General features: G+C 40.3%; 4 protein-coding genes and 1 non-coding gene across 8 annotated transcripts in view; 3 read left to right on the top strand and 2 right to left on the bottom strand.

Annotated features, from left to right (window-relative positions):
• zmp:0000000930 (telethonin) overlaps positions 1-1,483 on the bottom strand; it is a 2,088-nt gene extending 605 nt beyond the window's left edge. The window contains exon 1 of the mRNA XM_032517765.1: positions 1,122-1,483. Coding sequence (XP_032373656.1) covers positions 1,122-1,255 — 134 coding nt within the window. The 5' untranslated portion in view covers positions 1,256-1,483. The remainder of the gene's footprint in view (positions 1-1,121) is intronic.
• A 1,597-nt stretch (positions 1,484-3,080) lies between these two features.
• Positions 3,081-6,032, bottom strand: mrpl32 (mitochondrial ribosomal protein L32). The gene is made up of 4 exons (XM_032517764.1): positions 5,822-6,032; positions 5,384-5,580; positions 3,404-3,677; positions 3,081-3,363 (listed from the first exon to the last, which is right to left on the bottom strand). The coding sequence occupies exons 1-3, from the start codon at positions 5,916-5,918 to the stop codon at positions 3,426-3,428; spliced, it is 546 nt and encodes a 181-aa protein (XP_032373655.1). The 5' UTR covers positions 5,919-6,032; the 3' UTR covers positions 3,081-3,363; positions 3,404-3,425.
• A 600-nt stretch (positions 6,033-6,632) lies between these two features.
• psma2a (proteasome 20S subunit alpha 2a) lies at positions 6,633-11,416 on the top strand. The gene is made up of 8 exons (XM_032517763.1): positions 6,633-6,747; positions 7,272-7,348; positions 7,846-7,978; positions 8,524-8,646; positions 8,759-8,840; positions 9,022-9,095; positions 10,294-10,351; positions 10,444-11,416. The coding sequence occupies exons 1-8, from the start codon at positions 6,707-6,709 to the stop codon at positions 10,558-10,560; spliced, it is 705 nt and encodes a 234-aa protein (XP_032373654.1). The 5' UTR covers positions 6,633-6,706; the 3' UTR covers positions 10,561-11,416.
• A 327-nt stretch (positions 11,417-11,743) lies between these two features.
• atad2 (ATPase family AAA domain containing 2) overlaps positions 11,744-26,949 on the top strand; it is a 17,192-nt gene continuing 1,986 nt past the window's right edge. The window contains exons 1-27 of one of the 4 annotated variants that reach the window (XM_032517756.1): positions 11,744-12,164; positions 13,776-13,930; positions 14,353-14,408; positions 14,542-14,728; positions 14,806-14,893; positions 15,033-15,114; positions 15,229-15,414; positions 16,321-16,441; positions 17,554-17,568; positions 18,034-18,135; positions 18,571-18,679; positions 18,911-19,026; positions 19,321-19,495; positions 19,684-19,772; positions 21,528-21,687; positions 21,851-21,941; positions 22,260-22,437; positions 22,558-22,694; positions 22,907-23,033; positions 23,696-23,879; positions 24,465-24,650; positions 24,792-24,927; positions 25,230-25,426; positions 25,528-25,687; positions 25,771-25,893; positions 26,263-26,436; positions 26,528-26,949. The exon at positions 26,528-26,949 is cut by the window's right edge and continues 319 nt beyond it. In XM_032517756.1, coding sequence (XP_032373647.1) covers positions 11,964-12,164; positions 13,776-13,930; positions 14,353-14,408; positions 14,542-14,728; positions 14,806-14,893; positions 15,033-15,114; positions 15,229-15,414; positions 16,321-16,441; positions 17,554-17,568; positions 18,034-18,135; positions 18,571-18,679; positions 18,911-19,026; positions 19,321-19,495; positions 19,684-19,772; positions 21,528-21,687; positions 21,851-21,941; positions 22,260-22,437; positions 22,558-22,694; positions 22,907-23,033; positions 23,696-23,879; positions 24,465-24,650; positions 24,792-24,927; positions 25,230-25,426; positions 25,528-25,687; positions 25,771-25,893; positions 26,263-26,436; positions 26,528-26,949 — 3,957 coding nt within the window. In that variant the 5' untranslated portion in view covers positions 11,744-11,963. Of the gene's footprint in view, positions 12,165-13,775; positions 13,931-14,352; positions 14,409-14,541; positions 14,729-14,805; positions 14,894-15,032; positions 15,115-15,228; positions 15,415-16,320; positions 16,442-17,553; positions 17,569-18,033; positions 18,136-18,570; positions 18,680-18,910; positions 19,027-19,320; positions 19,496-19,683; positions 19,773-21,527; positions 21,688-21,850; positions 21,942-22,259; positions 22,438-22,557; positions 22,695-22,906; positions 23,034-23,692; positions 23,880-24,464; positions 24,651-24,791; positions 24,928-25,229; positions 25,427-25,527; positions 25,688-25,770; positions 25,894-26,262; positions 26,437-26,527 lie in introns of all 4 variants that reach the window. The other 3 variants (XM_032517755.1, XM_032517757.1, XM_032517758.1) reach the window with 3 other exon arrangements.
• Positions 24,043-24,177, top strand: LOC116691826 (small nucleolar RNA SNORA5). The gene has a single exon (XR_004332564.1). It is a non-coding gene; the product is annotated as a small nucleolar RNA SNORA5 (small nucleolar RNA).

Raw genomic sequence — 26,949 nt, 5'->3', positions numbered from 1 at the left:
AGAGAGAGAATGACCCTGAGTACACTTACTTCTAATTGTTATTAAAGGTTGTATTAATAGGCTGATATTTCTACTAAAATATGCTATATATCATAATTTATTGGGGAAAATTCTATGTAAAATAAAACCTTCAGCACCCCTACATAGCCAGAATAGAATGATTAATTGTTTTATAGCAACATTTTCAGACTCTATGAATGTTCTACTGTGAGATTGGAAGTCAAATCAGACTCCTTAGATCTAATCGCTGAATAGTCCACTATTTTGGGTCCCCCCTACAAGATATACCTATGAATATATCCAAGGGCGCCCAGATAGCTCAGTTGGTTGAGTGGACGCCTGTCTAAAGAAGTTTAATCCCCGACGTAGCAGGTCTGGGTTTGATTTTGACTTGCGGCCTTTTGCTGTAGGTCATTCCCGTTGTCCTGTCAAAAATAAAGGCTGAAAATGCCCCAAAAATATAATCTTTAAAAATATATATATATATCCAAGACACATGCTGAATTAGGGTACTGACAACTTTTTTGCTCCAATTCAGGCGCTGGCTCTCTGTAATACACCAAAGATGAGTGGTGCTGTGATCATGTCTCTTTCACATTCTTTGCATAGTATGGACAACAGGGCTAGATCCACACTGAATTACACAAGGAGAAGCCTGCTGCTTCACTGCTCTTTGTTAGTTAAAACCTTAAAGCCGGTCACATTTTTTGACCATATCGCATTATCTGGCATAATCATAATACAGGTGTTTTCCTTTAGTAGTCACAGGCAACACCTGCAATGACATCACTAACCAGGATGAGGTCATGAAGAGCAATTTCCCTGACATTTTTTAATCCAAAACAAGGCAGCGCTGCTGCAGTTTTCAGCCCTACTGTATGTCAATCACTCTGGATTTTACCCTCTACAACATGTCCATGTCATTGTGTTTACAGTACACACCTAATGAGTGCTCTGTTGTCCCTTACCCTCTGTCCTTATGCTTGGCACAACATACTGAGCACCACACCGTACAAATCTGCAAATACTTCCCAAAGTTTTCCATGACATAATAGATGAAATACAGCAGCAAACAAAACGTCATATAGAACGAAGCAGAATGTCAAGTGAGAACAACCTACTTGTATTGTGGTCTTGTTTCAAGGACCAGGCTCAGCCAGCATGCTTGGTAGCTCTCCTTCTTCCACTGGTTTTCCTCCTGAAGCTCACAGTGGGAGTTCAGCAGGTAGCAGCCTCCTCTGCTCACACAGTGCATGGTGGGATTGGGTCGAGGGTGTGAAAGTCCGTAACTTCTGTGTGTAAAAAGTGGGCATGTACAAACAAACTCCTTCTTTCACTTCTGTCTAACTTTACTTGCACAAAACGTAAGGGAGACAGAGACAACAAGCAATCAAACCATGTGTCATCATCAGTGTGTGTACCAAGTAGTCTGTTTGGCGATGTCTTAAATATCCAGTCTTGTTTCTATTTTTACTCCACTGCATCACTTTGTAGTGAATGTCCTCACTCCATGGATCGTGAAGGATGGTTTTCATTTGAAAATGAGCTCTTACCATGACATGAGTCAACCATATGAGCCCACAAATTTCATTTGTTGAGCTCATTTGTGTTGTATCATGTACTGTAGATAAAGAGAAGTCATCTTAAATGATAGATCCAATCTGATCTTGTTCAACTTACCCCAGTATACCTTTGTATTCTTTGTATTGTGGTGTTTGATCATGTGCATGTGAGTATAGGTTTAAGGAAATGGGCTTACATCCAAACTATAAGTGCATGTTTGTGTTGACAGAGGATGAAATGACTAATCTGCTTGAATGACATGGATCCAGGGTCCATCGCATCAGGTCAAAGAAAATATCCTCCAGCTCCTCGGATGTCTCTCACATAGACCGCATGTCTCAGGAAGGAAACAGCTGACGGCAATGAGATCACTGACTGACAGCCATATTCCAACTGATGAATCCAAAGCCACGTCAGTTACTTGGCCAAAGACGTGTTACAGATGGCAAAATGTATGTTGTAACCAACTGAGTTTTAGAAAAGTTCTCTGCTGCATTTAACATGTGAATAGTTCACTGTCATCTGTCATGTCAGTATTCCAGACCGTCTGGGAGTGGGGAACAAATGAGAGAGACTTATGTAGAGTTCTGAGTTTGACAGATGTGTTTCCAGTATATTTATATTTTAGTTATAATTGATGGATGGGAAAAAAGGACTTCTCTATGTGGAACTACTTAAAAAGTCATTTGATTTGACACTAAATTCCTGACCTTTTGATTACGTAATTCTGTACTTATGTAAGTTCACAGCTCATTTAAAGATGTGAATATCTAATATTTTGACACAGATACACGGGTTACTTGTGCTGTCGGGAGGATGTTGGCAACCCCAGTGTCATCAAAGCGAGACGGTGAAACTGAATCGGAGGGTGGATGATAGAGTGACGGAGGCAGCGTAAGGTATGCTGGACTCATCCCAGCAAAAACAGTCTGTTCCCACAAACACAAGAGCCACTACAACATGGATTCAGTTTGATGATGCATCCTGACTGATACCTGTTGCTGGGGCAACGCAAACGTACATTCGTAAACAAAAACGGGCATCTCTGAAGTGGGTAAAAGTTTTCCATCACGAGGAGGCAATTCTACAGCCAAGTCATCTAATGTCATCTGATGATGATATTTGATAGGTTGTTTAATATGAGCAGGAGTATTGTGACACTAGTATTCATATTCAGAATTTATGTATCAATTGCCTGTGGTTATGCCTATTTTTCCATTCAAATTTCATCTGTTTTAAGGTTGGAATTGGACCACACCAATCAGGTTTAATCAGAGGGTGGTAGAAGTTGTTATATAGGAGGCTGACACTCTTAGTCCCCCTTTATTACACAAAATAAAATTGTAGTTCATAAAAAACTATGTTGCTGTTTCCTATTGTATCATGAAGTGGAAGCAGTCATTCAAAAAAGAAATGATCTAATGCCATCTTGCTTTGTACATACCATTGTCTAATTTTATTTATTTATTTAGTTAGTTTTTAAAAAGGTGAACAAACTCAAAGTACATGTAAGAATATTTTCAAATAATACATTTATTATTCAAACATTCAAATATACAGTGAATTTATCTAAAATATGACAAATACTTGAATCAATGACAAAAAAAAATGCTTTCTGATACAAGGATGTGCCAAGATGTTGCATTAAGGATGTAGCAGAGTATGTTCACAGAGATAAATGTAAGTATGATGCACCAGTATTTATCAAAGCCTTCCAATATACGGAATAGGAGACTGGACAAAATATGCTGTTTACTACATAATATAAAGAATCATTGTCAAACTCAAGGTATGTATCACTCACTCACACACACAAAAACACACACACACACACACACACACACAGCATTAATAGCTCAGCTTCAGTAGCTGAACCAGGCAGGCCTCTTCCTGGGTCTCTCCACAATCCTCTTGTCTTTGTCCTGCTGACTTGGTGTTTCCCCCTCGTACAGCACGACGGTCTCCACAGGGGGGGCCTTCAGGGGGCCGCCTTCCATAGCTTTTATCTGTTGGCGAATCACAGCCGTCTCCCTGCAAACCTTTGCGTAACAGAAGCCACACATGATGTGTTTCTGCTTCAAGTGGCCACACTCTGGACAAGGCTCGATGTTGGGCTTGAGATAGCGCGAGAGAGAGAGAGAGAGAAGCGAGAGAGAGGAGAGAGAGAGAGAGAGAGAGAGAGAGAGCGAGAGAGAGAGAGAGAGAGAGAGAGAGAGAGAGAGAGAGAGAGAGAGAGAGAGAGAGAGATTGATGGGTCAAACAATGTAATGTAAGACTTCTAAATACTACACACACACACACATTTTTTTAATTTCTTCCTACTCCTTTTTGAACATGGGAATTTCTTATTTATCACAATCATTTTTGAAGATTGTGCTGAGATATACATGTCCTTAATTATGTTATTTTAACATATATAATATATCTATATATATATATATATATATATATATATATATATATATATATATATATATATATATATATTGTATATATGATGTATATATAAGCCAATGTTGATAAATGTGTGAGCAGCTAATGAAACCAGTAATACCCGCCTGCCTTTACTGGGGATGTTAACATTTACTTATCTTGGTTCTGTTTCAAGACGTTCTACTGTTACTTAAAATTAACTAGGTCAAATTTGATTTTAAATCATGTTAAACAGGGACGTTCTAAAACGCTTAACGTGAAAAGGCTTGACGTGGTTTAATGTACCTAACACGATCAATCATCACCGTATTTACCATGGCCATATCTTGTCATAAACACTTAAACCTGTCAAAAAAACTAAACTGAAATCCAACGATTATAGATTTGTCTCACGGTAACGTTTTCTTCTTCATTGGTGTCTATGGCGAGGAAAAGGCTTAACGTGGCATAATGTACCTAAACAACTCTCAATTATCACCATATTTCTCTTACATATTACTCCTCATAACCAGTGAAAACTCAAAAAAATCGGACCCAAGTCCTATTATTATGGACGGTAGCTGACATTAAGCGTGTCTACTTCATTAGGGATATTTTAAGGAAAAGCTTAACGTGAAAAAGCTTAACGTGGCTTAATGTACCTAAACATCGATCAATTATCACCATATTTAATGTCAGCTACCGTCCATAATAATAGGACTTTGGGTCCGATTTTTGACAGTTTTCACTGGTTATGAGGAGTTAATATGTAAGAGAAATATGGTGATGATTGATCAATGTTTAGGTACATTATGCCACGTTAAGCCTTTTCCTCACCATAGACACCAATGAAGAAGAAAACGTTCGTGAGATAACTTCTATAATCGTTGGATTTCAGTTTAGTTTTTTTGACAGGTTTAAGTGTTTATGACAAGATATGGCCATGGCAAATATGGTGATGATTGATCGTTGTTTAGGTACATTAAACCACGTTAAGCCTTTTCACGTTAAGCGTTTTAGAACGTCCCTGTTAAACAGGCCTGTACACTGAAAAAATCAATTATATTATCAATTATACAGAATTTGAAGTATGCAATCTCATCTGTAATTCTAAGAGATTTGCATCCCTTGTTATTAACAGATATTCTCTTATGCTGAGGCACAACATTCTTACACAACTTCTCAATTAGACTGTTCAGAACAAAGTTGTGCGGATAACGGATTGATTAAATGTATATCGATACCATTTTTCTAAACAGCTCTTATCTGAAGTGTTTCATCTGATATTGTCTGAGGAATATTAATCACTGACTCCCAGTAAGTACAGATAGCAGATAGCTCTCTAAGGAAGACAACAATCCGTTGGGTTTATGGGTAATAGGAGCCTTTCAGAGGATCCAAGGTGTACCTTGACTTTTAGGAGTTTGCTGTCAGCTCTCCTCCTGGTGCGATTGATCTCTATAGTGCGTCTCTTCTTCGGTGCTGCCATCCACAGGATGCCGTCTAGGACGCCGGGAGGCTGATCCGGGCTCTGCTGCTCCTCAAGTTCCTCCTCCCCGGCGAGCTGAGGCAGGAGGCTGGGGCCGCTCACCGCCAGCGCTGGAGCTGCACACAGGGAAAGCATTGTAGGCTAACTGCTATTTATTACAACCTCAATTAATAAGGTCAGCATAATGTAGAGGCTGCTGAGGTAAGACAGCCATCAAACACAGGTGGTAGCCTAAGGTAGCGTATTTAAACTTTGGATTAAATGTATGTATTTGTGTCAGTCAGTCAGGGACAGGGCTTGTTACCATGATTAGCAATAACGCTAGCAGCCGTGCTGAGCTCCAGTCAGTGAACTCACCCAGTTGTCTGTCTAGTCCGGCCGCCTGCAGAAGTCTGCTTTCAATGTGTAGCAAAGAGCATCTGAGGCTGTGCACTAAAGCGGATAAATTCATCATTTTGGTTGTCAGCACGCTTCTCTTCCGTCCAACATGTCAAACAACTCACGGTCACTGAGGTTTGTCACGTCATCAAACAGCGACAAACTTTACTTCTTTTGTTAAATTCCCGGCAGGCAAAATAAGTGGAAGCGTCGTACTGCCGCCTAGCGGCCATTTATCTAAACGTCACTCTTTAGAGCAGGTTATACTACGTCCATGTTCAACAAAACGCTTAAAAAAGTACATTCTGCAAACAAAGTAGACCCTGTGCTCTATGAGCTATTTTTCATAATATTCTGAGCTAAATAAAGCTTTTTTATCCAGTTATTATCTCATAGTTATAGAAGCTATATTTTCAAATATCTTGCCTTATGTTACTGTGACATTCAATTGGAACATATTGATTATTAATTCATTTCTATTTTAAAATGTGTTTTTAGGATGAAAAGAAAGTATTTCAATAGATACACGTTTTTGTAGGATTTCAATATTTTTTGGATTCTTTTTTCCAGATGATTTGATTAGGTTTACAGGGCACGTGTAAAAAGACCCAAATTAATTTCTAAATCCTCAGATTACACCTCATTGTGTCATTGTTTATTGGTCCAATATAATTAATAAAGTAGGATTGTTTTCATATATTGTTTTATATTTCATATTTCTAAACGTTTGGTATGTAGGGCAGGGTCGTGGCAGCAGGGTTGATGTATAACTGAACTGTTGCTAGGTGTTGCTAGGTGGCAGTAGCCACCCTTAAGCGGATTTGCAAGTCTGCAGTCGTAACAGAGTAGAAGAAGAAGAACAAGATGGCGGAACGTGGCTACAGTTTTTCCCTCACCACATTTAGGTAAACTTGGTCAAAATTGCCATAAAATTAAAAAATGGCATATCAACTTTTAGCCTGTAGGGGTTGTTGTTGAAAACTAGTTTGATAAAAAAGTATGCACATTTTACATTCGTATAGGAAAAGAAGGTTTAAGGGGCCATTGTAGTTGATGCACTGTCATTGCTAACTGTTAGCTAGCACGCCGGCTAACGTTAACATGTTTCTAAATTACTTTTTTTCTCTCGATGTTGAAAATTAGAACTTGCCAAATTGTTGTAATTGTGAGCGTATTATTGAATAGACTGTAACGGGTCAGTTTTGCGTGCCAACTTTAACTTTGTAGAGACTAGTTTAGCTAGCTAACGTAGAATTAGCTCTCAGATGAGTCGGTTGTTTTAGCTTTTGCTTTCAGTTTTGTCTTTGCTAGTCGTTGCACTAAACCTTGTTTATGTTCCACAGTAGGTTTTGTAACAACTTTATTTTAGTTCATTTTCCTGCTCCGTCTCACAGAATAGTATTGTAGCATCATGTGTTTCTTTCTGCAGCCCTTCGGGTAAACTGGTCCAGATTGAATATGCCCTGGCAGCCGTAGCAGCCGGAGCACCCTCAGTTGGCATTAAAGGTGTGTGTGCGCGTGCGCGTTGAGCTTACTACACTATACATTTTTAAGCAAAATATGCCATGGGGCTATGAAGATTTTTTTGTATTATTGTGAAAAATAACGTGTGTCACACACCTCATCACTGCAATTTTTAAAGCCCACCTGCTAACCTATATCTTTTGAAAATTGTTGCTTTGTACCTTTTTAGAACTGGATTATATTTGGACATTGCTTTAGTTCTGTGCTCAGAACTCTTAATCAGAGTTGCTAACCTTAAATAAACTAAATTGGCATGTAAATGTTGTACAGCTATCAAAAGTAATACACACTGTATTTTGAAGGATTCGCTGTTTATCAAAACAATGGAACAATCTTCCAGATTGGTGCAGCATACTAAGCAGTCATCTGCATCTTTAAAGGCTATGCATTGTATTACATTGTTGAAGCTGGTAAGAAAAATATGATCATTCGCTAGGTTTTGTGAAGATGTTAATTGTGAAACTGTCTTTCATTTTCAGCTTCCAATGGAGTTGTCCTGGCAACAGAGAAGAAACAAAAGTCCATTCTGTATGATGAGCAGAGTGTCCATAAAGTGGAGCCCATCACTAAACACATAGGCATGGTCTACAGCGGCATGGGGCCTGACTACAGGTGGGGATTCCTTCTGCATTTGGAAGAAAAAGTATCTTTCTGTGTGATGTCCAGTAGCTTTTAAAGGCACTAAGGAGGGAAACGTGTGAAAATGTTAGCAGAATGTCCAACAATATTTCTAGGGTAATTTTTAGAATAAATTCTTGCCCTCTAGTTTTCTACCAATGAATGATCTCAATATTTTCTCTACTACAAAATGGGTATTCAGCCAAACGCACCGAAAGCAGAAAGTGTCAGGCTGACTGACGTGATGTACATTCTTCTTGGAAAACAATTAGTTTTTAAGAAATGTCTTTAAGAATTGTCTCTAGAAGTGTATTATTCAACTTTTGTTTTTGTTAAAGAAGGAAAGGAAAATCGCAATACTCAATGCTATTGAATTCCAATCAATGAAAATCGCATTTCAAATCAAATTGCGAAATAATGAAATGGGCACAAAGTCATACTGTCCCAGCCCTTGTATGTGAGAAATCTAGAAGACGCCACCAACATTTGTCTGACTTACACATGCACAGATACATGAATAAGTTGTATTGCCCTTGCAGGGTTTTAGTGCGACGAGCCCGGAAATTGGCACAACAGTACTTCCTGGTTTACCAAGAGCCAATCCCAACAGGCCAGCTTGTCCAGAGAGTGGCCTCTGTAATGCAGGAGTACACACAGTCTGGGTAGGTATACACAAGTACACTCACAGCTTATATGACCTTTTTATATTTCAGAGGAATTCAATCTATCTAGTATTTGGATTTAATTTAGATTTATTTGTGTTTTTTCCTCCAGTGGAGTGCGTCCATTTGGCGTTTCGTTGCTGATAGCTGGATGGGATGAAGACCACCCCTACCTTTTCCAGTCAGACCCTTCTGTACGTGTTCTACTTTCATAGCTTTCAAGCTTAGTAATTGTTAATTTTAACAGATCTTTGACAGCAGACTAACCCGGCCTTGCTGTAGTAATAGTGATACTTAACATAGTCCTTCACATAAACTAAACTGGTCTGAATGATACTATGTCAGAAGCTTAATTTGTAATCTCCTGACTGGCAGGGTGCATATTTTGCATGGAAAGCCACAGCCATGGGAAAGAACTACGTCAACGGAAAAACATTCCTTGAAAAAAGGTAAGATTTTACAATTAAAGGCATTTCTTGTTTTGGACTGAAGATGTTTGGATTGTGAGCTTAGTACTTGACAATCAGTGTCCAATCTTCTACTGTAAGGGCTCTGTATGTTTATGATGGCTATCTCAATGATGAAAATACTGGTGTCATTCATACTCTGAATGGATACCAATGACAGAATCGTAAACATAAAAACCATAAAGAAAACAGCACATCTACTTCTAATGTTAATGCAGATTGATGTGTAGCCCCTCTGTGCTCTATAACTGAAGGCTAAAATGTGTGCAGAAGCTTCACTTTCCAATTCAATTCATTTGTAGTTGTCACTATCACATCAAGTCGACGGGTATGGGTTTTTCTCTGGCCGATCTTTAGAAATAAGGGTCCGCCACTGGCCGATAAACGCTGCCGATTTATTTTGGCCGATATTTGGTTTTTAAACCTCCTATTTGAAAGATGAAATATAACACTAATAATTACTTAAATACACAAAGTTTCTCAACAAAAACATTTGTTGAACACTCCACCAATCAGCACTTTTATACTTAAAATAAAGTTTTAAGTATACAAATTTAAGTAAACAAAAAAAAAGTTTAGTTCACATAAACTTCTGAGAACATAAATCTGCAAACTTTCATAATAAATAAATTCACTTCATTCAATTTTAACAAGAGTAGTGCTGCACACAGTAGCAACCAGAAGCATTTCTTTGTTTTAGGTCTGAAGAAAATGTTTAAAACTTAGTGGATCTTCACTTCAGCCCTGAATTAGCTGATGCCGATTATGTAAAAAATGCCAAAAATCCGAGATTAATCGGTTGCCCTTTAGTTGTCACGCTAGGAAAATGAACCAGGATGGTTTCTGCTTCACTACAGTGGAAACCCTGGAAAAGTATTTCAGTTTTGCATGAGGCCCAGGGTGTAGAACCTGATTTTAATGACATGTCCCCAGCAAGTGAACTAAAAGGTGGGACTTTAGTGTTGCCCTGGGCTCATTACATCATATGAGCACTAGCATGGCTTTTATTTAAAAGGGCATCTTTCAACAATAAGCAGTCTGGGTCATTGGGACATGGTTTACCATATACAGTTCACCATGAATGTAGTGTTAGTTACTGTGGGCCCTCAACTCTAACAGTTTTTCCACGTTACTCACATGTCACAGATTACTAGATGACCACTTTGTTTTTGTTCCCCAGGTATAACAATGATCTGGAGTTGGAAGATGCCATCCATACTGCCATCTTGACATTGAAGGTATGGTGTTTGTTATTAAAAAAATACCTAAGGGATGACATCTATCTCCGTATATCATCAATCATTTACACTCTCCCATCTATGTGTTTCAGGAGAGCTTTGAGGGTCAGATGACAGAGGAGAACATTGAGGTGGGGATCTGCAACGAGGCCGGCTTCAAAAGACTCACCCCAGCGGAGGTGAAAGACTACCTGGCAGCCATTGCGTAAATACGCCCTCCCTAGTGACGGGGCTTTCTGGCCACATTTCATGACATAAAAGCACAATAGCCAACAGTCTCATGACACATTGTAAACAAGTTATCCAGGTATTTTGTGTTACAGTCATAGTTTTTTTGCCTTGAAAACATGAGAGGACACCAGCCATAATTTCACTATAGTCAAGATTATTAATGTGAGCTGGCAGGATCAGACAACCTGTTTAGGATTAAACCAGGCCTATTTACTTATAGTGGCAGACTTGTGTGTGCAGCTAATGTGGCTGTCACTCACAATTGCATTAAACTCAATCAATGAGGTGGCAAAACTCATGTGATCACATAACAAATTTGCTTTGTTGTTGAAACGTACTGTGAAATGTGACAGTTGGCTGCTGTGCATATGAAAAGGAATGTGGGCTCTTGTAAGTGAAATCTCAAGTCTTTCATTGAATCCTTCTATTTTCATTCTTGAAAATCCGGCACAGTTTCTTCATTTTCTCCGAACTTGATTGCTTTTGGCAAATGGCCTCTGGTTTAACAAAAAGCTAAAAATTAAAATGGTAATGAGGCTAGCAGTTATTAAATACAGGAAAGAGCTTTGGTCTTGGGTTTACTCACCCTGAACATTGGCAGTTTTCTCTTTATTATCCTGACTGCACTTCATTAGTTTCCCTCAAACACTAGGAATGAGGATCAGCAAAAGGGAGGATGCAATGGAAAGTTGTAAGATTTTACGGTTAGGATCTGGTTGCCTGTACAGCAGTTTTACACAATGTACTTTTTTTCAGACTAGAAACAATTCTAGACTTTGTATTTTCTCTTCTGGTATCTGTCACTTATTCAAATAAAAGATGAGCTGATGTTGACTCCGTGTTGTGAATAATTTTTGCTATGGTTTGGATGTGGCCATTTGAAGCAATTTGATTGTTACATGTGTAAACATGGATAAGCTCAGGATTGTGTTCACAAGGAAGTGCGCGCAATTTGGAGCAGAGCGCGCGCTAACTTTGACCGGAACACCATTTCAAATTGTATTCGTATCCCTCCGCACGTCATGTTTAAACAAATCCCGTGACTGATCTCATAACAACAGTGACCATTATAATGGGTTGCATCGTCATTGTGGTTAAAGTACTGAAATATAAAACTATTTTTGCAACTTGACGTTAATACAATTTTTACAAGAGATCTATTTTTCCTTGCGGGAGCTCTTAGCCGCTTACCTCATAACCTCCGATGACGTTTATGGCGCCAGAAATCAAGGGGTTTAGTGAAGAGGTTGTTTGTCAGCTGGCGGATATTTACTGTTATCTGTGCCATGTTGGCGCCGCCGTACACGTAAGCCGTTTTTAAGGCAGAATAGCAGCAGGTTGTTTGTCGTTCAAGCTAGTATAGAGTCGGGTTGGAGTCAAGATGGTGATACTACGCAGCAGTAGCGGCGGTGCAGGAGCTGAGCCGGTGGCAACAACTCCGAAGAGGAGATTGATGGAGTTGGAAACAAGCTCCGAGTTTCTCTCGCTGTTTCCCGCGTCGCAGAGAAAGTCCGCCCGGCAGACCCGGTCCACCCGTGCCCTGGATGACAGCTTTAGCAGCTCCGAAAACAACATGGTGAACGTGAGCATATACACTTAGCTAGACCGCAGGTTAGATAACTAGCTAGATCACCATTTATACACTTGGTGTAAAATTGTCCATGAACATAACTTTGCTGTGCTAGTTTTGCTAGCAAGCTAAGCTAACATTAACTAGACCGTTAGCCAGCTTGTCACTTAACGTTACTGATAAACTATCTGAATGAGCACCCGTAAGTCCCACTAACACTTTACTGAAACGTGCATGTCTGTTGGACATTGGTTAATTCATTTGTATCAAACATGTGACACTCTACAGTCAAAATGACAGGTATTAGACCATTGCAACTGTAATGTTTTGCTCAGTGTTATGTTTCATATAACAACACCATAACGGTGGGTTACTAGACCACGTTAGATGTCATACATTTGCATTGTTTTGGTGTTGTGGCAAGTACAGTATCATTTGTGGAGAGAGGAGATGTAGGACCGGTTTATTAATGGTTTTTAATAGTTTAATCATTCGTTAAACCGTGTCTCAGACGTATATTTTAACTTTATAACAGAAATGAAATTATTAAATGTGTTTAATAAACTGCAACCCTCCATTTTTACAGAGGCACTCTTTTGTTAAACAGGACCACTTTCTGTAGACTTTACCCTGGCCTTAGCTTAAAACCATATGCCTAATCTTATGCTTGACATGGATACTAAATTATGTTCATAAACTAGTTGCTAAAGTATATTCTGAGAATAAATTTAGATTTCTGTTAGGTCTTCATTTCTAATCCATAAACAACACACCCTCTGAAACACATAAGGAGTATTTTAACAAAGTGCCTTCAGAGATGGAGGTCAGCAGCAGAACCCAAAGGGCATATAGTGGTTTAGTGACTGACAAGCAAGTCTTTCTAGTCATGAGATAGTCATTGCCACCCAGCAGTCTGGTCTTGGTAGCCATATACATGTTTTTTTCTTTTTCCTTTTATAGATACACAAATGGATGTATATATTTCAGATGGTAATCTACATATATTCTATTAAATAAATTTGATGGTTCAATGTTGTATGCACATTTACAAAGTGTAAAATTTCATTTTAAAATTCAATACACAAAAGCTGGAACAAATTAACAGAATGTATCATCACATACCCTTCACCATACCTAGAGATTGGCATGGGGAACTTTCCATAAGATCATCTCTCAATGCAAATCAAACCAGCTATTAGGCTAACTGAAATAAGACCTTGCCAATCTCTAGGTATGGTGAAGGGTATGTAATGATGTGGGGTTATTTTAATTCCAAAGGCCAAGGGAACATTATCAGGATGCATAGAATCTTGTATCCATGTAATAACTTGCCTTTAAAAATAAAAATGTACCTTCCTCTTTGGGAATTTAACATAGGGGTGTGTGTATACTTATGCCCCCTGTATATTAAGGAAGAACATTTATTTATTTACTATACATTATGCATTCACAAGAAAATTGGTGTCCTTAAAAGGTTGGATATTCCTAATTTTTTTTTAATTAAGACATTAAGATCAATTTTTTTTTATTCCTCTTTGTAATCAACTTTAGCATGGGTGTGTAAACTTTCTCAAGCGACTGTATATGCTATAAACTCTGAACTCATAATCTTGACTGTGCCAGGGGCATGCTGATATGAAGCAGGATGGAGGAAGTGGGTTCCATCCCTCTCCGAGGTCCCGAGGACAGAGAGCTAAACTAGAGGTCTCTTTTGCGGACACAACGCCAAATACCAGCTCCCCTGTGAATGAAGACAACTCTGGAGGAGGATGCCTCAGGTAATACAGGCTCCTCACTTTGATATAATGGATACTTCCTAACCAGCTTCTCTCTAAGGGGTATGGGTGCTAGTCTACCTACTCTTGTCAGCAAGTCTCAAGTTTTTTTATTTAGTCTGACAAATCGTGCGTCAAAAGTTTTTTGCAACCTAAATGTTATTAATTGTCCAGAATATTTTTAATTTTGAAAGTTGGCTGTTAGCCAGTGGCCACGTCTTGGCTTACACTTTTTACAGTGTCATTCTTGGAAAGACCTTTTATCTCTGCAAATGTATGTTTGCCATATCAAATTTAACGTAAATTCCAGATTGGAAGTATACTTTTTGCAAAAGTTGTGCACATAATTATGCACATTGTTAATACTCAAATAATGAATATAGGAGGAATTCATTTCTGATTGTATGTGTCCTTCCGCTCGTCAGAAAATCTTCCAGGCTGCAGAGGGAGGGAAAAGCATCCAGTGGCAAACAGCAAGCAGGTACAGTTCGCTACAGTGTAATTTCTCTCCAAAAAGCACAGGAGCTCCCAAATAGCACACCAAGCAAGTTTAGCAGCATTTTTAGGAGAGTCTATACTAGTAAACTATCATAAAACGGTTTCCATTGTCACAGATGTTCCAGATGAGCTGGAGGGGTCATCCACTCCCAAGAGGAGCCGCTTTAATCTACAGAGACGACAAGGGGAAGAAGAAGAAGAGGAGGAAGAAGAGGATCGCTCAGTGCGTCGTAGTTCCCGAATCACCAGATACAAACTGGATTCCCGTAACCAGTCAGTCCTCTACGACCGCCTCATCACCAAGTGAGTTGAGCAACAACACAATGAGTAATGAGATTAGAAATAAACTCTGCTAAATTGTTACTCTGATTGTCCCTCAGCACTGCTGAAGCTGTTCTGCAGAAGATGGACGACATGCAGAAGATGAGACGCAGGGTGAGGAGCAGAGACCGAGACAGTGAACAAGAGGTAAGAACCCACAAACTTTAATTTTTCCTTTCCTTTACGTTGCGTTGTGCAATCCTAGTGTTTACGTTGCTGTTTGAGAATTCATACCAAGCTTCAAAACAGTGGATTAACCAGCATTTGACCTGTTTCCTCTGAGCAGCTCGGTGTGTACACCAGGGGTAAAATGACAAGGTCTCTAAGGACGGACGTGGAGAGTAAAGACACCAAGGAGGAGAACCAAGGTGAGATGCATTAGGATTAATAACCACTTCAGGTACATAGACGGGAAACGCTTTTTACCTTTTTGTAGAAACTTAAATAGGGATGAAACCCCCTTTTTCCCTTCTAATTCAAAGGAGAGGACAAGGATGATCACAATGATGAGGAAGAGGATGAGGACGATGGAGAAGATGATGATGAGGAGGAGGACGGGGAAGAGGATGACGATGATGAGGTTGGCGAGGATGAGGAAGAAGATAATCAGAGGCGTTATGACTTCAGACAGCGGAAGACTGTGGTTCGCTACCAGGCCCCACAGGATGGTACTGCTTTTGTTCAACTTGATCACTTCGTGGCAAATATGCCCACATGTGGAAGGCAAAAATACACTGAATACCTTTTTTGTTAAATTGTCTTCACTACATACATTATGAGTCTAGACTAAAGCTGTCAATCTTCATCTATAATACCATTCAAATTTCTTTTTATTTTTTTAAACATCTGAATAATTAATGCTTAGATGCTCCTAGTTAAAATGTACTACACTACTCAGGCTTATGCATTGTCAATGCCATCATAAGCATGTGATTGTTGTTGTTACATGTTCTGTCTACTAGAAGGACTTCTATCATTAGGCTGGCCTTGAAGAGGACCTACGTCATGGTGCAATAAACACAAATCAGCAGACAATTATAGTGTTAGCCACGATGCTAGCATCATTGATAACTAAGCCAAACTGTGCTGCCACTGCTATTTTAATTATTTATAAACAACCTGTTTCTTGCAGATTTTCTCGTTACAAAGCTACTCTGACAGCTGTAGGGCAGCTAACATTAACATTGGTACTAACGTTACTCGGTACGTAACATTAGCTTTGTGATCTTAAGAGCTCAGAAAAGTGAGATTAGCTGACGTTAGCCAACATATTTATGAAAAAAAATTACATTTGAATAGTAATGTCAGCATTCAAATGGTATTAATTTATTTACTTTTCTATTTATATTTGACTTTCTGAATTTGTTCCAGCCCAAGTCTAGATGACATTATTGTGAACTGCAACTTGACTTGTTGGCTTCATTGAAGATCTTAACATACTGCATATTTGTCATGTAGCGCCACTCTATAAAATACACCTAGAGAAACTGGATTATTTATTAGACCTCTTTAAGCCGACTGTTTACATTTTATTAAATTTGACAGTTTGATGGGGGTTGCTATTGTTTTCTTAGAACCCAGAGAGCCCAGGAAGCGCGGCATGTACTTCAAGGACCACTCGTCTCCTACTAGACGCAGGTTTAGATTCAGCTCCACGGCCCCCAGGAGCCCCTACAACAGGAGAAGAACCAGCAGGTTAGTATGACACAGAGCTCTACCCTGTGGCCAAATTGGTTGCATAAGCGCTGCACAGCGCGTGATGTGTATGTTTATGTAAGGTGTAGAACTTTACAAAATGAGCCATTTAGCTGTTACCGTGTTCCGCAAATCAAGCCGTCTATAGCTGGTTATTTTAAAAAGTAAAATGAGGTTTAGAGCCCGACCGGCCAATATTAGACATTTCCCGATTTATCAGTATCTGCATTAGAATGGCCAATAAACAAAAGATATATAAATAAATAAATATTCGTTCATCAGAAACATTTCTAATGACAAATAAATGATTCTGATAAATGAATATGTAAAAAATAACGGTCACCCATGTTATGAGTGTGGGTATTGTATTTTTTTAAGTATATATCGGATTTTTAAAGAACAAAATATTTCGGTATCAGCCTTAAAAGTCCTTTATTGGTCGGGCTCTAATGAGGATAGAGAAGAGGAGGCTGGTTGGTAGGGAGAGACAATGAGAGTTTCTGACTCAGACCCCACTAATGATGAAAGTGCAGGCGGGGAGAGACCGACTGAGACAGTGAAGAAGAAAAAATACCACAATGGCTAATGTTGTGCGTGTGATTGTGGTACAAGGGGAAAGCTACGCTGTGTGTAAGTTGTAGGCAATATGGCCCGTCCATTGCAGGCAACTGTAAACTTGTTATCGGGTCGACACAGTTTTAGTCTGAAACTTTGAAATTGCATAAGGACAGTTTGAAACACAAAACCTGCAGGGACTGATGCATTAACCGAAACACTGAGTCTCATACAACGTCATTGATTAATACCACGCTGTACCAAATGTGCTACCACTGGAAAAGTTAGTCTGGAGCTGTCATACACCAGCCAACGAAACATCTGCTATCAAGGGATCTGTTTTCTCAGTAACACTTATGTTCTGAGTAATACCTTATGAAATAATGTTAGAACTTACTATAGCAGTGAGGAAATTTTTTCTGACTAGCACAGCGTCCAGAACAGGATCACATAGCGCTCTCTCTAATAGCCATTAGTATTATCATTGCATGTAAAACCAATCCCAAAATTCCTCTTTTTCCTTTTTTTTTTCCTGATTCTCTTCATCCCACCCTCAGGAGTAGTTCTGAGAGGTAAGACCCTTGCTACTTGTCCATATTGGTGTTTATTGATAGTCTATAGTTTGTCTTTAGGGTGCTGTCTGTCACTGTCGCTGTTGGTGTGGCACATTTGGGATAGGAGATTCTGAACCAAACTTTACCTGAATTTAATCATTGTCTTAGCATTGTTTAACTTTGCAACAAAGAAATACCCAGTGTTTAAAGGCTGAGTTCCATAATTGTTCATGTACAAGAAAAACTGTAATTAGTGAGGGGAAATGGGTCTGTCTGTGTGTGTGTGTGTTTGTTTGTTTGACTGACCTTTTTTTAATTTAATGTTTTCCCCTCTTTTGCTGAGGGCAGCATAACAAACCTATTTTAGTAGCTTGAATAAAAAGAAAACCATTACCTAAATGTGGTTGGGATTCTTAGTTGTCAATAAGCCTATAGTAATAATAGCTAGGACAAGAAATAATATTGCTTCTTTTGCCTCCGCAGAAGGAGACACGCCATCCACAGCAGTGACTCCACTTCATCATCTTCAGACGATGAGAAATTCCAGAGACGAAGAAGTAAGAACAGGAGCAGGCCAGTCAACAGGTGAGAGCGTCAGCAGCAGCAGCTGTCATACACTACAGGTAGACAACGTGTGTGTGTGTGTGTGTGTGTGTGTGTGTGTGTGTGTGTGTGTGTGTGTGTGTTTGTGTGTGTTGTGTGTGTGTGTGTGTGTGTGTGTGTGTGTGTGTGTGTGTGTGTGTGTGTGTGTGTGTCAATTCATGTAAAGGTGGATGAATAGAGAACTCTTGAGAAATAAATCATGCTTCATTCTTTCTTCGTGTGACCTGTTGGGTCCTTTAGTGATAACATTTTACACCACCCTGTTGTTTAATAATTAATTAATATAAAAATATATAGTGTATTTTTATTTTTTGTAAAAAAATAAAAAGAACTTCATAAAAATCCATCCATAGCTAAGAAAAACTGCCAGAAACTGATTCTTAAAACGACTGTTAATTTTTCATGTTTTGGGTGCAGATGTCTGCCAATGAACCTTGTGAAAGAGGACCTGCTGGGGATCCAAAAAGACAGGATGAAGATTGGCGCCAGCCTTGCTGATGTGGACCCCATGCACATAGACAAGACGGTAAGATGCATTGAAAGATGAACGGATGCAAACACATGTCCAAATTAGTCTGACAAACAGGGACATGTGTTGATATGATGGTAAATATTGACATTAAATATAGCACAGCATGGCGCACTAGCACTTGTATTCCTGCTGATACGATACTGATGAATGGATGATTGGACAATTTGTACGTCAGTAATATTATGAGCAAACAATCTAAACATAACACTTATTTGTGTCCTCCAGGTGCGGTTTGAAAGCATCGGAGGTTTGAGCAGACACATCTCAGCGCTGAAAGAGATGGTGGTGTTCCCTCTCCTCTACCCAGAAGTCTTTGAGAGGTTCAAGATACAGCCTCCCAGGTAAACAATGTGTGTTTGTTGTGCATTCATTTTACATACATATGACTTTACATTCATTTTACATCAATATCTCATTTAATGTTTTTTAAGACTGGCAGGCGTATGCTGTCCTGTATTGCTGTTATCTAACATCATTTTTTCTGTCTAAGGTGGTTTCCTTTTCTTTCTTTTTTTTAAAAACGTATTTCCATTTCAGTCTCCCTACTGCAGGCTTTGGTTGGATTGTAATGGCAGTAAAACTCGAATAAAGTCCCTGATATTGACCTTTGTCACATTTTCTCTTGTCCTTTTTAGGGGTTGTCTATTTTACGGTCCACCAGGCACAGGGAAAACCCTTGTAGCCAGAGCGCTGGCCAATGAGTGCAGTCAGGGTGAAAGAAAGGTGTCTTTCTTTATGAGGAAAGGAGCTGACTGCCTCAGCAAGTGGGTGGGAGAGTCTGAGAGACAGCTGCGACTGCTTTTTGACCAGGTGAACTATATACTTTTTGGGATGGAAGAATATCAGAATAACAAAGAATATCAGAAAACATTTATTGTAAAAGCTAATTCCCTGTTTATTGACATATAAACTTGTAGATTAGGATAAAATAGTATCAAGTATCAGTTTAAAGATAATGCAATCTCCAACTGATTGAATGCTTATTGAATTATTTCTAGGCATACCAGATGCGTCCGTCCATCATCTTCTTCGATGAGATTGATGGTTTGGCTCCAGTCAGGTCCAGCCGTCAGGATCAGATCCATAGGTGAGCAGCATCCCTGTTCTCATGTTGTACAGAACTATGGTGACCAGACATCCCGAAAAAGAGCAGACTCTTGAGTAGTTATAGCCTATATGGAAAATTTAAAACTGTCCTCCTGCAGCCAGCTCCCATCAGCTGCTCATTGGCTGCAACAGAACGTAGGCCCTACATAGGCGGCTAGGCACAATTTAGATAACATACATTGCTGTTTTGCATTCCTTCATTGATGAAATGGAGGATAAGGCTGGTGTCCCGGGACCCGACGAACACGTAGCTAAAAAGCAACAAAAAAACCGTCTCTGCAGGTACCGGGAGGACCGGGTAAGGAAATACCCCTGGGTTACTGCAGTTTTACGTGATCCAAACACCGTCCTGTCCCGTCCCGTCCCTGTCTCATCCTGTCTCCGAATTTTACCCATTCTCATCTGGTTACCCTATACAAAACATGTGTGGTGATTGTAATGAGCGTTAAATGTACAGAAGAATAAAAATGACGGATCATGTCTGGTTGCCAAATATGGCTGCAAATTTCTGAAAAATAAATAAAAGAATCTTAATCCGCATTATGCATTGGCCGTCATAAGGCTAGTTCATGCTTCATGTGAGAACAATCACAGTTTAGTGAGTACAGTAAAATAACATAATTCCCACTAGGACCAGTACACAGAAGTCACGGTTCGGAACAAGTTCGGTGTAAGGGAGGGAAAAGCAAAACAAAAAGGCAGAAGATCATTATTTTTTTTATTGTGCATGTCTCAGGCTCTACCACCTAGTGTCAGTCTCTCCCCTGAGCTAGCTGCAACAGCCTGAATTATGCAAAGAAAGATGTCAACAGTAAACAATAAGTATCCCACATCATCCCCAGACTCCATCTGGAACTTGTAATCAAAATAAGACAATCAGCTCTAAAACTGAAAATGCAGCATCTCTTACTTATGAAAGTGCAAATTACATAATAATAATAATAATAATAATAATAATAACAAAAAATATGTGGACAGGGTGGCATGTTGTAACAAGGTTCGAGTACATGCAGCAAGAGGCGAGAGGGCGTGACACGGGAGGCTCCTGGCTGCAGCCGTACAGTCTTGAAGTTTTCCCAATCTTAGTTCTTCCCGATCTTAAAGAGGCCGGCGGGTCCTCTAACTCTTGTGGGTCGCCAGTGCTGCTGTCTCTGAGTCACCGTTGACCTGACAAAAATCTGCATGTAGGCAGAGCTCGGCTAGCCTCAGAGCTAAGGCGGGGCTGCAGATTAGTTGTCTCTGGAACCTGCGTATTTAACAGTAGTTCTGCATTACATTAATTAATTTGCACGCAAGTTTTATATATTTTCATACCGTGTGTTCTCTGTGTAAGTTCATGTACCGAACCAAGACGCCCGAACGTTTTGGTTCAGTACGAATACGTTTTGTACAGTGCACTACTTTGAATTTGAAACAACTTGGAAGCAGCGACACAAACACACCTCACTCACTCAATTGAAAACAAAGAAGGTATACAACCTTTGAATGTTTGTTGCAACATTTCTTGTGGACACATCTTACACACTAACATTATTTATTGCGGACTCAAAGCTTCGTTAGAAATAGAAACTGTTAAGAATGATTACTATTTTATTATAGTAGATATATGTTTGAATCACTTCAATCCAATATAATTAATTTGGCTCAGTGTTCTGCAGTTATACCCTCTTTGTTACAGAGAGATAGTGTTAACCAGTTAATAAACCTAATCTGAGTCTTTTTTCTGTCTCGGTAGTTCCATTGTGTCAACCCTGTTGGCTCTTATGGATGGATTAGATGGTAGAGGAGAGGTTGTTGTGATAGGAGCTACAAACAGACTGGACTCCATTGACCCAGCTCTGAGAAGACCTGGACGATTCGACAGAGAGTTCCTCTTCGGCCTGCCAGACAGAGAGGTGAGAGACTGTAGATGCCCTTTAGTCCTCGGTTGAGATTTTAAAAAGAAAAAGAACAAAAAAATGATGTGTGTAATGATTTTGGGCTACAGCAGTGGAAGTCTTTCAGCTTGCAAACATTGGACCTGAACTTGAAATGCTGTGATCTTAATTTGTATGGCAGGCGAGAAAGGACATTCTGAAGATCCACACCAGACAGTGGGATCCACCACCCTCCGACACTTTTCTGGAAGAATTGGCAGATAAATGCGTTGGTATGTTTTGCATGTGATGGTCCAGCAGCTTGAAAAATACACATCTTGTTAAATGTCCCCAGTACATATAACAATAGCATTAGATAAAAACTGTCTGTACTATAACCTGGTATGAACATCAGAGAAAGCCATTTTCTATTCATTTAGTGCAACATCCACGGAAAATTCTACAGGTGTGAGCTTAGGTCAAATATTATTCTCACAACCAAAACTATCCTTTATCTCCATTCATATCATTTGCACAGGAACACTGGCACACAATTTATGCACACCTACAACTACAGATTATGTAATGATTGTCTACAATCTGTTTGCCAGGTTATTGCGGAGCAGATATCAAGGCAGTGTGTTCAGAGGCTGCCCTTTGTGCACTGCGGCGTCGCTACCCACAAATCTACTCCTCATCGCAGAAACTTGTGCTTGATGTCAACTCCATCAGTATCATAAGCAAAGACTTCTTGTCCGCCATGTCCAAGATGGTGCCTGCTGCCCAGAGGTACAACCAAACTAACCAAATATTGTAAAAGAAACAAAGAGTCTAACATTATTGTTACATTTCCAGTGGCTGGTTCTTGCATATGGTTGTTGTAAATATGATGCTGATTGTGATTCTTAGGGCAGTAGTGTCACCAGCCAAGGCCCTGATACCTGCCATTCGTCCTCTGCTGAGTGCCACCCTAGAGAGCATCCTCCGCACTGTCAGCAGACTGTTCCCACATGCTGAGCAGGGCTTAAAGAGAAAGAGAGAACTAGGTGCTGGTTTGCTTTATCTTTTTCTTTTGTTCTGGTTTGCATTCATTTATTCTGGCAATCGTCTGTTGTGTTCATTGTCATGCATTCTTTAATTTTATTTAACCAATTATTTCCCCTTAGTCCATAACTACTAGGTTGATTGTTCCTTTGCCAACCCCTTTTGGGGCATTCGGAGTAACTGCTGGGCTGTGTTTTTGTGTGTATATTTCCAGATGTGGCTTGTGGTGTGTCTGAGGATGATCTGATGTTCAGTGAGGAGGACTCAGAAGTCTGCCCCAATGGACAAACCTCTCACTCCCAAGTCACACCTGCTGTCCAGGGACGTCTCAACCTCAACAGGTTGGTTAGCCTTTACCCAGGAGCAGGGCCTGAAGTTAACTTTGTAAAAATTACAATTTTACAGCGTACATTGATGTTAAAATGTGTACATGTTGGCAGGAGGTCGCTGTTCGTTTTGTTGGTTATTGCAAGATGTTTGTGTCACACACGTTCCGTCTTCATATCCGAAACAGGGAAATTAATTTGATCCGTTCTCACTCCCGCTTGGTCAGTGGCTGCATGTGAGACTGCTGGGATTGTCGTGAGTAATGAAAATGCGATAAGGGGCCTCTGCTCTCAATCAATGTCTTGCAGGAATGCGGGCCCCTGATTGGTCCGGGGCCGTAAGCAACTGCGTACCCTGTTTACCAATAGTTAAGCGTCTGATTCATAGTGTCTGGGTTCATAGAGCTCATCAGTGACAGCCCACCTGTTGAAGGGCTCTGGTTCCAGGAGTGACTTTCCCCATTTAATTGCTCCATTGGCGTTTCAGAAAATGCTTACAACAGCTTTAATCCTGAAACCAAGCCAAATAAATATTGTTTTACATAAATTCTTAATTTAAAATCTTAGTCCTAGTGACCCAAATCTTTTTTGAAGATCTTTTAGGCAAATTAGCCCTTGAGCCTTTTCTTACCCATTTACCCATCTCAATGTCTCTGTCATCTCTCTGCGTGTAGTAGTGTGCTGAGCCACCCGACCTCCTACCGTCCCAGGCTGCTGTTGGAGGGCAGACCAGGCACAGGTCAAAGCTCCCACCTGGCTCCTGCTGTCCTCCACGCTCTGGAGAAATTCACCGTGTACACACTGGACATGGCCGTGCTGTTTGGAGCCAGTGCAACTGCACCAGAAGAGACTTGTGCTCAGGTAAATGAGAACACTATGCAAAATGATGCGCTGGTAAATTGTCATTTGGTACATGTTTGGGTACGTATAACCAGTCATGAGATGTCTTCCTGTTGGGCATTTGCATTTAAACAGAATCAGGCCTTACACAGAACTGATGTGGACTAGAGGGAGTCTCTACTCTTGCAGCCTTGTCAAATTCAGTGTGTTCTTTTCAGTGGACTTCACTGGCCAAAATGGCTGCCACAGTGACTGTAGTTCATGGGCCCCACCTCCTTACATTGTGGGCAGTGGGGATAAGTATATGCTACAGACAGATACTTGTATCAAGGAGCTATGTTAATGAAATGGAGAAAACCAAACATATCCTCACTTTCAAGAGAGGCTGTAACCTGGGAATGTGTTTTTTTATACTTGAAATGATGTAAACTATTATCAATACATTCTCCTTAACTCTGTAAGGTCCTCATAATACTTGTTGATGTATGCATTGAGCCTTTTATCATCCCGTCATATTGAACCCCATCTTATATTCTATGAAAGTGCCACTGTTCTGTGCACTCTTTTGCTGATTTACATCCAGTTTCCATGTCATATGTTCTTCAGATCTTTGTTGAAGCAAAGCGGACCTCTCCCAGTGTCCTTTACATCCCTCACATCGGACAGTGGTGGGAAACAGTGGGTCCGGCCTTAAGAGCCACCTTCCTCAGCCTGCTCAGCTCCATCCCTGCCTTTGCTCCTATACTGCTTCTGGCGACATGCAACCTAAAATATGACCAACTCAGTATGGAGGTATGGAAAGAGGAGTGATACATGAGGGCATAAGAACATAGTTATGGCGTGAAATTCAGATGTCATGTCTTTTAATGTACTATTCTGGGACAGATGGACACAGTCTAATCTACAAGCCTTCTCTCACGTTTATTGTCTCAGGTGCAGGAGTTGTTTCAGATGGAGTACGGAGAGGTTTTTCATGTCCAGGTCCCCACCAGCAGAGAAAGAAGAAACTTCTTTGAGGATCTAATTCTCACTCAGGCTGCCAAAGCCCCTTCCTCAAAAAAGAAAGCTGGTGAGACATAGACAAGTTTTTAATAGATTTAAGATAGCTTTGTGTGATCTATAGTTAAAAAGGGCAAGGTTGATTATTGTTCCTAAAAAAACAAAGGAGAAAAAAAGAAGATGCTGGTATTTGCATTCAACCCAAATAGAGCAGAATACAAGAAGCTTCAGGTGGAGGATGTTGGAGTGTAAATACAGAGAAGGAAGGAAGGATGTCTGCATGCTGAAAGTCAATGTCATACTAATGTTGTGCAGTACTATGTGAGTTTAATTCACTTCTGACTTTGTGTCTTTCAACTCCATTGTCTTCAGTGCTCAATGCATTGGAGGTGCTTCCTGTCGCCCCTCCACCTGCCCCACGTCAGCTGACAAAAGAGGAGACCCAACGATTGGACGAGCAAGAGGAAGATACCCTCAGGGAGCTCCGCCTCTTCTTGCGTGATGTCACTAACCGCCTGTCCCAAGATAAACGCTTTAAGGCTTTCACAAAGCCTGTGGATTTAGAAGAGGTAGCTGTTCCATTCTATTATTCATTTCAGATTCCCTAATAAAGCCTAACTATCCACTGTTCAGTTTGAACTCACTGCAGCCTATTTGTCATTTGTTTTAGGTGCCAGATTACGCTGAGGTGATCGAGAAGCCTATGGACCTGTCAACAGTTCTCTCTAAGATTGACCTCCATCGGTATGGGACTGTCAAAGAGTTCGTCCAAGACGTGGATCTCATCTGGCAGAATGCCCTTGAATACAACCCAGACAGGGACCCCTCAGGTACACAGAGTGATATACTCCGCATCCTTACAGACAACATATACAGTGTAATGCAAAAAGTTTTATGTGTGTGTTTCCTCCAGACCGTCAGATCCGCCACAGAGCATGTGCATTGAAGGACAGCGTCCATGCTATCATCAGAGATGAACTGGATGAAGATTTTGAGAAGATTTGTGAGGAGATCAAAGTGTCGCGCAGCACAAGAGGTACATGTCGACATCGTCCTAGCCCCAGGGATTACAAAGACGTTCTGTGTGATCGCAGTTTTAAAATATATTAACCAGTAAAGATCATTTTTAGTTACCCACGGACAGACTCGGCTCAGTGGCTAATATTTAGTGGCTAATTTTAATAGCCTTTTTTGAAGTACCCTGCACTGAGTTTATGCTTTTAATTTGATTCTACAATATTGTTTTAGTTCCCTTACTTACCTATTTTGTCATTTAAGTCACTCAACTTCTCACATAACTGCACAATTGCATCCAACCCGACCTCCAGTTCCACAATGAATAGTGTTTCTCAAAGGTGTAGAATGACAAAAAGACATTGTGCTTTCTTTTTCTTCACTACCTCAGATTGCTCCACTGCTCGGTATGCTCCATCCTTCTACCACGTCCTTCCCAAACAGCCCAAGTCTCCTGCTGAGGCCAATATCACTGACATGACCCCACAAAGAGAGCCGGCCGTGCCCACAGCTGCAGTCACTCCCAATACAAGTGCCACTGCTGTTACAACGCCTAAAAACACAGGTAAACAGATGAGAGCAGATTAAAAAAAATGAAATAATTGACTTAAAAGAGCTGACTCAAAAAACATTTGTATCCCCTTTTGTTTCTACAGCTCAGAAGAAGAAAAGGCGGAAGAGTCGCTGGTCCACTGGTTCCTATTCAAAGAAGAAGTCTTCCTGCTCTCCTCACACGTCCAGAGATGATGCACACTCTGATGGGGAAGAGGAAGATGCGGACAATGAAGAAGAGGTTGAGAAGGGAGTAGGAACAGAGTGTGATGAGCGGACTGAAGGAGAGGAGGATCAGATGAGGGTTGATGTAGAGTCGGGGCCCACACCAGCCCAGGAAGGTAGTTTTAGGCTCACTGCGAAGGAGCAGGAATGTCGGGAGGAAAGAGAGGAGGGGAGTCAAGCTGCTGAAGATAAGCTTATCCTATGTGAAACTGAGACACCAGAAAGTGGCGACCAGACACAGAATGAAAAAGAAAATTTGGAAAAAGGGGCCACAGATCAACCAGGACAGTCAGAGAAAAAC

Source organism: Etheostoma spectabile, chromosome 6 (genome assembly GCF_008692095.1).
Source record: "Etheostoma spectabile isolate EspeVRDwgs_2016 chromosome 6, UIUC_Espe_1.0, whole genome shotgun sequence".
Lineage (NCBI taxonomy): Eukaryota > Metazoa > Chordata > Actinopteri > Perciformes > Percidae > Etheostoma > Etheostoma spectabile.
Note: the sequence above shows the minus strand (reverse complement) of the source record. Positions and strands in the feature narration are given on the sequence as shown.